The sequence below is a fragment of the Varroa jacobsoni genome, unplaced genomic scaffold (assembly GCF_002532875.2).
Source record: "Varroa jacobsoni isolate VJ856 unplaced genomic scaffold, vjacob_1.0 scaffold_290, whole genome shotgun sequence".
Taxonomy (NCBI): Eukaryota; Metazoa; Arthropoda; class Arachnida; order Mesostigmata; family Varroidae; genus Varroa; species Varroa jacobsoni.
Window position 1 is genome coordinate 60,291 of NW_019213192.1, and position 10,318 is coordinate 70,608.

The 10,318-nt window shown below is 37.0% G+C and overlaps 2 protein-coding genes across 7 annotated transcripts; both read right to left on the reverse strand.

Moving 5' to 3' along the window:
* Window positions 1-633: 633 nt before the first annotated feature.
* LOC111259073 (mitochondrial ribonuclease P protein 1 homolog) lies at window positions 634-6,839 on the reverse strand. 2 transcript variants are annotated; one of them, XM_086967717.1, is made up of 5 exons: window positions 6,010-6,839; window positions 5,128-5,404; window positions 4,224-4,744; window positions 1,900-1,984; window positions 634-1,042 (listed from the first exon to the last, which is right to left on the reverse strand). In XM_086967717.1, exons 1-4 carry the CDS (start codon window positions 6,414-6,416, stop codon window positions 1,954-1,956), a joined length of 1,236 nt encoding a protein of 411 aa, XP_086823843.1. In that variant the 5' UTR covers window positions 6,417-6,839; the 3' UTR covers window positions 634-1,042; window positions 1,900-1,953. The 2 variants fall into 2 exon arrangements, with proteins under 2 accessions (XP_086823843.1, XP_022686497.2); XM_022830762.2 differs by lacking the exon at window positions 634-1,042 and having other exon boundaries at window positions 1,952-2,026.
* Window positions 6,840-6,965: 126 nt separating this feature from the next.
* On the reverse strand, window positions 6,966-10,113 carry LOC111259074 (tRNA methyltransferase 10 homolog B). 5 transcript variants are annotated; one of them, XM_022830765.2, is made up of 4 exons: window positions 9,898-10,113; window positions 9,149-9,625; window positions 8,183-8,465; window positions 6,966-7,745 (listed from the first exon to the last, which is right to left on the reverse strand). In XM_022830765.2, exons 2-4 carry the CDS (start codon window positions 9,529-9,531, stop codon window positions 7,206-7,208), a joined length of 1,206 nt encoding a protein of 401 aa, XP_022686500.1. In that variant the 5' UTR covers window positions 9,532-9,625; window positions 9,898-10,113; the 3' UTR covers window positions 6,966-7,205. The 5 variants fall into 5 exon arrangements, with proteins under 5 accessions (XP_022686500.1, XP_022686503.1, XP_022686501.1 ...); XM_022830768.2 differs by having other exon boundaries at window positions 9,149-9,630; XM_022830766.2 differs by having other exon boundaries at window positions 9,894-10,113.
* Between the last annotated feature and the right edge of the window lie 205 nt (window positions 10,114-10,318).

A 10,318-nucleotide genomic window follows, 5' to 3' on the forward strand; every position in this document is an offset into this window, starting at 1 on the left:
AGCACGGAAGCGCTGATAGAGGTCAATTACAGTAAAAGTGATATCGCGAATTCGGAATTATCGAAAAGATACCGTTTTCCATCCCTGGGGGCCCCCAGACATGCGCTTCAAGCTACAAACATCGTTGCTCCTTTTTATTTTTTGGTTGATTCGAACCATTTCTTGCTTAAATAAACAGCGAAAGAAAAATACAAGGAGGGTCAACAAAGTGCAATCCCGAATCAGGACGGCCTCTCCAAAATGTAAATTTACCGACGAATCCATTATTAATAGTTGTCACACATGTTGTATCAGAAACTCAGTTTTGGTACATTTAATTTTGAGATTGGAGCCACATAAACGTATCACATCATAAACAGTCAAACAAATTACACATGCTTAATTATATGTTGAAAGCTAAATAGTAAAAATGAGTAAGCTTACCTTTCGGGCTTTTTCAGAGAAAAAAGTTATTTTAAAGGGCGGAATATTATTAGAGCTCTCATTTTGTGACCTGAATGAGCTTGTCCTTCAGCTAATTACGTTTGAGATATATATATATATATATATATATATATATATATATATATAGAACGATATTTGATCATTTCTAGTAATACCTAGTCAATGTGCTTACAAAAGATGATTTTGGACTGCAGGGTTGTAAATGTATTTTATTTAAAAAGAAGTTTTTTTTAAATGTCTAATAGCAGCTCTCTATTAAATACTCGATGATTCAAATAATAATGTTGTTTTTGATTTTAAATATGGTCTTCAAACTAAAACTATGCAGTTCCATCAAACGAATTATGCCTTGTTCATAAACAACTTTAGGTGTAAATTGTAAGTTATCACGAGTTGCTTCAAGTTCAGGAAGTATTAAATTTACAAACCGGGCATTTGTTTCAGTTTGGATTAGTTGTTCAAAGTCACTTTGACAATATTTTATGGGCTCAATATCGTAGTTGTACCGTATGGTATGATCATCCAAAGGGTGGTAGCACTCGAAGGCTCCAGGTGTTCACTTGGTGAACCTTGTGTACCCGTTAACCCCGACACGCACCTACACAGTAAATATAGGAATAATCTGACCTGTTTTCTATATATTTACATTCCGCAGATTGCAATAACCGGGAAAGAAAGCAAGCATACTGCTCTGGCTGTGCAATCTCATTTTAAATATCTATAAGATTTCATATATTTTTGGTGGCAAAGCTGATATTCGGAAATGCCGGCATTGAGGCGTACAGTTCAAAGAACAGCAATGGTTTAACTGTTGTTCGCACAGAAGAAGTACAAAAGCAATCAGTAGTAAAATTTAGATGAACTAAATTTCTAGTTTCATTTATACTGTAGCCGCACTGGTATAGGATTTACGAATTGGAATATGCAAGGACTTTGTACCAAATACGAATTGACCAAGGGAAAACAAAGTTTTTTTCTGCTCATATAAACATATAAACTTACTAAGTTACTGATTGAAATTACAATACGAAGTTAATGTTTTAGTAAACCGTCAATTGTCTTGAATAAAATGCATTGGCACTTTTCTCAAGGCAGCGTAAAGCTTTTCGCACTGGAGTTAGCGAACGCGGAGATTGGTTGATTTACAGCGTCAAAAGAACCCGTTCGATCCCTTTATATTATTCTCATTTAGAGTTGTGGCCAGTATAACGACTATTTAATGACCTAAAGGTGAAAGGCGGTTCGGGAAAAAATGGAAGACAATTTCAGTACGGCTCTAAAAATCTGCAGATTTTACAACTGTATTTTAATGCAATGCTAATAATAGTTATGTTCTTCTTTACTAACTAATAGTAAACAATGTTAAATATTCTATGACCGTAAATTTTCCATTATTTATAGCCATAAATATTGCTTAAACCTGCTATTACTTAATGCTTAAGAATTACCACTCACCACGATCTAATTGTATGTGGGTTCGATGTCCTCCCACGTCGGTTCAATTGTCCATCATGATATCGACTCACTGCCAAGACACCGCCTGGGATAACCGAAGACAATGTAAAGACCGTCCAAAGATGATCTGTTCCAATAGTCAGTTCAAAGGTGAATAAATGAGCTTTATTTTCTGCGGCCTTCCTACACTTGGACCTAATTTATTTACCCTCATTAGCACAGATGATTTGGGCCTGGCCTGCAGCTGAATAACATAAGTATTTTCTTAATCGCCTTGTGCTTCTCCGCCACTTTCTGCTTTATCCGATCCTTCCATTCCCAGCGAGGACAACACCGTAACCGTCGCGAATCTTTCTTAACTCAGGATTTAAACCTATTCCGTAGAACCCCATATTTCTTACTTCACGTACACGGCAAAACATCTCCTCCCTGCTAACAATTTCACCTCTATCGAATTTCATAGCAAATAATTTGATTCATATAGAAGTATGCTAATTTATCCAGGGAAAGCCCGAAATCTAGCCGGTCAGTATAATTTTACATAACATATTAGCAGAAGCGTTACGATGCCCTAATTACCAGAGATAACTCACGGCTTTTTTCCTTTAATATTTCTTTCTGGTCAGGGCTAGGCAGTTCCTTAATGTGCAAAATGTATCTTTGTCTTGTGATATATATTGTGTAGCAGAACAGGCCTACCAAGCCCTGTTACTAGATAGACTGTCTTTCATTGCAGTGGTTCCTTTGATTGCTAGAGAAGACCTGCGTTGGACTCAAACCTTGCTCAATTTAAGGTATAAGAAACATCATAACAAAACATCAAAGCACTGCATATTACCTAACATAGTGTTATTAAAAGGTCGGTTTTTGATATTTCGTTTTATTATATAAAAAAGATCACATTGTGCAAATAATGCTATTGCCTGGCATTCATTGTCAGAAATTACGCAGTACATTTCATCCTACATGCTATGGCCTGAAACTTATAAACGAATTAGCCTATTTCTATATGAATCAAATGGCCATCAGACTGCAGAACTCAGGTATAGCTTTCTGTTGAGCTGGACAAGCGTTTTGGTTTACGTGCAGACAAACCTACTGCTGTCCGCTATCCTCGTTACTATACTGAACGACGTCAGCACTTAGTGCAAAAGTTTTTGTTATGTTCTTAAAGTAAGTTTAAGCGAGTCACAATTTTTAACATTTGAAATAATATTAATCACCCACACTCACTGCCGTTACACTTTTTTGCAGCTCGATAATTCATCAAAATGTCGCAAAAAACATGTTTGATAATCCCGGATTCTTAATGTAAAAAAAAGACTGCTATGGGAAGGAAAGTATCTATTGCAGATTGGGTCGTTTACGTAAACTCAGATAGCTAATGTCCTTCGCACATTTCATACTTTTTAGACTTTTTTGATTATTTTGAACCTTTATATTTTTGGAGTTTCGGCCTACTATTAACCTAACATTCAATTCCGCGATATTCTTATGTTATATTGAGCGTACATACGCAACACTTTAATGAACCTACATTTACCAGTACCTACCATTAATTAGACAATTATCTGGGGATTAGAGAAGAAATATTTTTGAAATAATCAAGCTCTAAATTGAAACTATACCTGAAACGGACGGAGGTTACATCCAGCAAACATCATCGTCAAAAATAACATTTTTAACGATTGCAAATAAATTCGTTGAAACATTCATGCTTTGTAAAGTACAGTCATAAGAAAAACTCAATCTAAAATTATCACTCTGTATATATTGTAGTTTATGTTTATCCGACAATGACGTCCGTTCTCCCTTTTGATCTAACTGACCTGGATCGAGGGTCGACTAGGTACGTTTATATAAGGTACCGTTCAGCTCTAGCTGCGAATCTCTCTCATCAAAAGGAACAAATATAAACAAGCTTGGCTACTGTTGACAGTATGGTGATTTCACGATAAAATGTGCGCTAAACTACAAATGATCTTTTAGGTCAAAGCACAAAACATCAAATTGTTAGTTTGATGTTAATTAGACATATCATTTATAGTCCGCGAAGTGTAATCTTAAGTATAGACGATCTACCTCTTCCATAATACCTGCTTTATATTCGCATTCATTTATCACCTTGCATACGGCATATAGCAGCTTATGTTTTGACCTATATTTGACCACATATTTGGCTGCCATCTTTTCGCTAATTTATTCAATACGAGTTCACAGTAACTTTCAACTATTATTTAACTCTCTCTCTCTCTCTCTCTCTCTTCCATATTTTGTATACACTGTGAAAGCATTCAATATCTTGTTTATTTTCTCATAATTACCATTCACGGAATTTCGGCTTAAGGTGGGTTTTATTTTTAACCTCATGAAGAGCTCTTATCTTCTCAATGTTGTTTTTGAAACGTGTCGGCACCTTGGAAAAGGCTTTTTTCCAGTCGTTGGTCTCCTTGATCGTCAATAAAATGTCGGCAACAACATGAATGGCTAATGTCTGAGATGAATTTAATGAAAACTGCGATATATAGTGGCCGATTGGCAGTTTGAAATGCTCAACCTGCATCTGTTTGGCCTTGGTAATTGACAGTCTCTTCGATCGTGACGTGTCGACAATTCCGCCTATCACAAACACTGCGTCAGCATCCCATTTTGTAATGATCTTTTCCGAGTTCGGCGATAAGTAGATAATGCGTTTATTCGGGCATATCCTGAGAAAGTTTTCGTAGCTTTTCGTGATGAGGCAATTGCTTTTGTTAATATGAGGAAATATTTTGCCTATCTCATTATCCAATAACCCGCCTTTCGGGATATCCGATAAGATTAAATCGAAAGGATCGCGAGAAATCTGACGCACGATGTCCATTGAATGTACGGATGCGAAGTAGCGACATAGTGGGCATACGAAGCAAATAACCAACAACAGCATGCAAAAATGGAATTAATAGAAAGATAAAATCACTATTTAAGTAAAGCGCAATGCGTCTCAAAAAAACTGACGCTCAAGCTCAGTTTCTACATATTTGCTTTATCAGAAAAATTATGTGTTCTTGGGCACTCCCTGTATTTACTTCGCTGTCATAATAGTCACATTTTTCGTAAACGTTCTTTTCTATTAGTTAGCACTGCTGAACAGCCATTTACATATTTTTCCTCCTGCAATATGCACTGATATAAAAATGAAGTATAAACTTGCACAGACCTGAACAGTTACGCGCTTTGACATCTTACCTTGTTGTAATTATATGTAAACCGCAACTGTGTCCTGAAACTGCTAAACTGCCTTGGAGTCATTTCATGCTCAAATGAACAATCGAGCACAAGTTTTTGTCCCAATGAGGCAGCGCTAGCCAATCGCCAATTGTAGAAAACATGCTGTAGAGGATCATTACAATGATATAAAATGCTGCCTTGCAAAGGCGGCTTTAGCTTTAGCTCCGACTCTAAGCGATGCATTTTCTTGTCGATTTGTTTATTCTTTCGTCTCATTTGTGTTATAAACATATATCTGCAAATGAGAGATAGCGACAATAGAGAATATTAAAGACATATAGTAATAGCGTATTTCTAGCGTAGAAGTATGACTCATAAGTTAATAAGTAAATCATATTTTTATAGAAAACATGACTGTGATGCATAAGGATGTTTAGTATATGTATATAAATATATTTTGGTTATTCCTTTATGTAACCTTGTAAAGTCTATTGTATTAGTATGTGATTCCAAACAAACAGCACCAGGCCCTTTTTCTCTATGACATTTCATAACATGTATGTACACGTAACAAATATATGCTCTTCATTATTTGTATCCAGCCAACAGAATGAACTAAACATCTATGCTACTTTACAAATAAAAAATATGCCTTATTATGCTTCATTTGGCTGTCTTATGTCTAACAAGATGCTTTAATATAGTTATATGTTGTACCAGAAACCACTGGTAAGTTTTTACAAATAATATTTAAATTGTATAAGGTGCATTCTTTATTTTATAGTGAATTCCGCTGCAATGATACAATTAAAAACAATGTGAGAAGTTCTACTCGTGTTGTTTTCTTCTATTTCTAACGTTAGTAGAGATGAGAAAGCCACTACAATCGCAAAAACTTACTTAAAGTAGTGTGATCTCTGAACCTGACAATGTAATTGCATCAGTTCAATCATATGTTTTTCTTCAATAACAGGAGGTATTCGACTTGTCGTTTCAAACAATGCTTGACATTCAAGAAGTATAAGATGTATCCGTTTTGCATCATTTTTGTTTCGGATTAATTGTTTGAAGTCATTCACTTGGTAACTAACAGGCTCACGATCGGTGTGAAGGCCATGGAAATTATCCTCAATCGTCTTCTTTTGCAACTTCTCAGAAGCATTGTTCTGAGATATTTCGGATCCCATTGAACGTGTCTGCGAGGATGTGTTTATCGCTGACGCTCTTGATATAGTTCCAATTTGATCGGCCAAGAGACGTACTTTATTGTGGAAGCCCACTACTGAAATGCGCACCGCAGCAAACATCGCCAGCTTATATTCAGGCCTATTCAACCTACACAACGGGTAAATAGAGAGATCCTTTCCTCACTTGGTGCATAACTCGCTCCACCATTGAAGAGTTCCGTGGTAGCTACAAGAACGATTCTGAAGGTCCTGATGTCTTCATGCAGTATAGAAGTATAATTAAAATATAGCCACAGTGGTCCGTATACTTTCTTTATACCTGCAAAACTAACAGCTGGCTGACTTGAGTCAGCGTTACGCTATATAAGAATGGGATATGGTATTGGTATAACGGTATAGCCGACAGTGTTTTACACTGACTAAGGTAATGCGAATGATATACAAGCTTTCATTCGATGCCTGAGCCTTTAAGGGCGTTCAGCTGCGCGTTGTTCGAATCGAATGTGTTGCGCCTGTTATTTTGTTGTTAGGAGTGTATTCGTTAACGCCTGTGTGGGGCTGGAGCACGCGGCGTGTCAATTTTTCGTCTGCAGATAGAGGAGACCAGTATGATTTGAAAAAGTGGCGGCAGTCTTGTAAGCTGCCCCAAAGAAAATGAAAATATAATGCTTATGTGTTAATTTGAATTGAAAACTTTATTATAATAAACTAGCAATACGTTGTATATTGTACCTTTTGCTAGGAATTCCACTAGTCCTCTTCTCTCCTTTTAAACGTCCCCTTATACAGATAACCCTATGGCTAACTATGCGTCTTTCATTCTAAATTAATCTCCCATCTTCGATTTCCCTTCCCCATATTACTCCTTATTTTGTATAAATCGATGTTTCTAAGCGATTAGTAGATGCCTTATTTGAAGTTTCTATTATTGTAACGATCAGTACCATTAGAACAGAATGGGAGTCGACTTTTACGATTAGCAAACGTTTTCCTAATATTAGTTATGTAACGTGACGGAATTTTTGAAAACGCCGCTTTCCAGTCATTCGTTTCTTTCAACGTTAGCAGAATGTCACCAATCACATGGAGCGCAAACGCTTGGGATGAGCCAGGCCTAAATTCAGGCACATAATGACCCAATGGCAGTTTAGCGTGTTGTATGCGTTGTTTTTTAGCCTTGGCGAGCGAGAGAGGTCTAGTCATTGACACGTCGACAATTCCACCTATCACATATATGGCGTCCGGATCATATTTTCCCATGATATTGGTCGAATCTGGTGAAAGGTAGACGAGTTTTTCTGGTGGAAACATATCCAGGTAGCTATCGTAGCTCTTGGTGATAAGACATTTTTTAGTCTTCATCTGGGGAAATCTGCGATCGATTGCTTCATCCATCAGGCCTCCTTTCGGGATGTCGGATAAAATCAAGTCGAACGGATCTCGTGATAGCTTCGGATGCATAAGTCGTCAACAACCAAACGCGAGAGGCAATTGACATAAAGAATATATGAAAAAAGCAACAATCACAATAAATATAAAGAACCCGTTAACTAGAATATAGAATGATAGAAAAGAAGTGCTTCCATACAAGAGCATTGATATGCCAAACGGTTCGATAAACTAAACATCATTAAACCCACATTTCTTGGGCTTACATAAAAGCTAAGTCCTTACTCATTTTGCTAAAAGCTCCGTACTATAATGGCGTGACATTGCTGCTGTCCTCGACACAACGCGCAAGGCTTTAAACAGACGGTGTTTTGCAAAGACAACGATGGGCTATAATCACAGCGTTTAGCCATAGCTCTCTAATTTTGTAAAATTAAAATAAAGCATTGCAGTGAGACATTAATAAACGTAGACACGGATATACCTTATGCAGTTACCTTGTTCGCGGCGAAGATAAGCTGCAGCTGTTGACATAGGCTGCTCAGGTCTTGCCAACGCATAACATTTTCAAAGGAACAATCAAGGACAAGCTTCTGACCAAACAAGGCAGCGCTTGCTAGTCGCCAGTTATAGAAAAGAAGTTCTTGCTGGTCCCGAATAATTGGAAAAATACCTTTATCCATCTTGGTAGGCTTCTTCGGTAAGGACACCCGTTCAAGTCGGCGTCTTTCCTTTTTAGCCTTAGCATTAGCTTCACTCATTTCTGTTTTGAACAGATAGCTGTAATTGCCGATAACAATAAGACGAACAGACAGGTTATGGATTAAATAAAAACGTAAGTCCAACGTGCATTTTATATGTACATTTATTAACGAATTAAAATTTCAAAGTTGTAAGCTAGAACGTAACTTCGTTAACAATTCGCCTAAGCAAAGGTATTTAATTCCGTATTCAGAAATGGGATTGAACAATATTCCATAAATTGTCTATTACGTTGCCCTGTTTATCCTTGCTATCGCTTTTTTATTATTGGCTTCTAATTAGTTTGGCCTCAAAAATGTTATATCTTTTCTATAAAATCTAGAGTGTGGAAGATCAATGAGAAACAAGCTGCCTGGGTCAGACAAAACACTTTTGTTTCGGAAGCGGCGTATATATTGTTAAGAATTTAAAAAACGTTGTTTGCATTCTTTCAAAGAGAGTATCTTTTCCCAATTTTGCAACGGGACGAAAATAAAAATAAAACAGATTTCAGAAAAGAGTTATTGTGGATTTGGTCGTCTAAAGAAGCTCTTAGGATCTTTCCAAAGCAAGTTTAGGATGCATAATCATAGCTTTTTGTTCGCAGTCACATGTATCCTATGAGGCAAGTTTTTTTCTATTTAGTTTATTGCCACTCCAAATTGTACTCCTACAACATAATACTATAGACAAAACAAAAATGTGACAATATGATAACTAACCGAAAGTATGAAGACCTTTGAGTAGGTGACCTCAGACCCATGAGATTTATCATATCTTTTTCTTTTATAACGCGAGGCATCTGGCCTGAGTCTTCTCGTTCCAACCGTTCAAGAAGAATCAGATGTATTCGTTTTTTATCCGTCTCATCTTTGATTAAGTGTTTAAAATCGTCTATACAATATTTTACTGGCTCAGTCTCGTAGATTAATTGGTTTTGGCGAAGATCATGGGGAGGTAATTTAGAACCATTCTTCGTTTCTGTTAAATGTTCATGCTGTTGTATCGCTGACGTCGCATTAGTAGGCGTAGGTTTAATCGAGCAAGCAAAGCGACGCGATTCACGACAAACACTTGCGAGAATAGAGCGCGCCGCGACAAACATGTTGACAACTGATACTTAGGTTTTTCCAATCACAAATTGAGTCGAAATAAAGCTTCAAATCGTAAGTCAACGCTCGCGGGTGGCGACGACGAGCCTGCACTAATTACAAAGTGGATAAACTTCACCTGAATTTACTTCAATCTACTAAACCTAATGTCCTGATAGACAATATTTCCGCATGCGAATGTGAAGCAGCTTTAGAAAAAAAATCAACGAAGGTATCTTTTTCCTACCCATGAAATCGTATAAAGGACGTATTAATTGCTATAGACAATTGCGTGATAGCATATTTATGTATCCAGCACACGTCTGATAATTTTTTAATAACACGCTTTAATACCATTCATCATGAGCTTGCTTACGGACTTTTGAAGTTCTTTCCGTCTCTACAGAATATAATTAGGAAACATCAGCGGCTGAGCGAGATATATCCGCAGTTGACTATTCTCTAATAGCATAGTCTGCAATCAACCAACTATGAAGAAGCAAAATCACTTTTCAGCTTGACGCAAAAAACAGCGCACAGATAAACCACGCGGTAGAGGGTTTGTTCGATTTCCACCTCGGATAGATGTTTTTATTTTCAGGTCGTGCTTATGGCGCATTTTTGGGTAAGGGAAACAACGATAGGAAAGGGCAAACAGCGTAAAACATTATAGCTTAAAACGAACCTTCATGAACGAACTAACAAAATTGGAAGTCGTGCATACGTTGTATTATATATAGTGACGTTCTGGATTCATATGTATTACTATGGCACACACTTGCTTTCATAAATTGTCTGTGA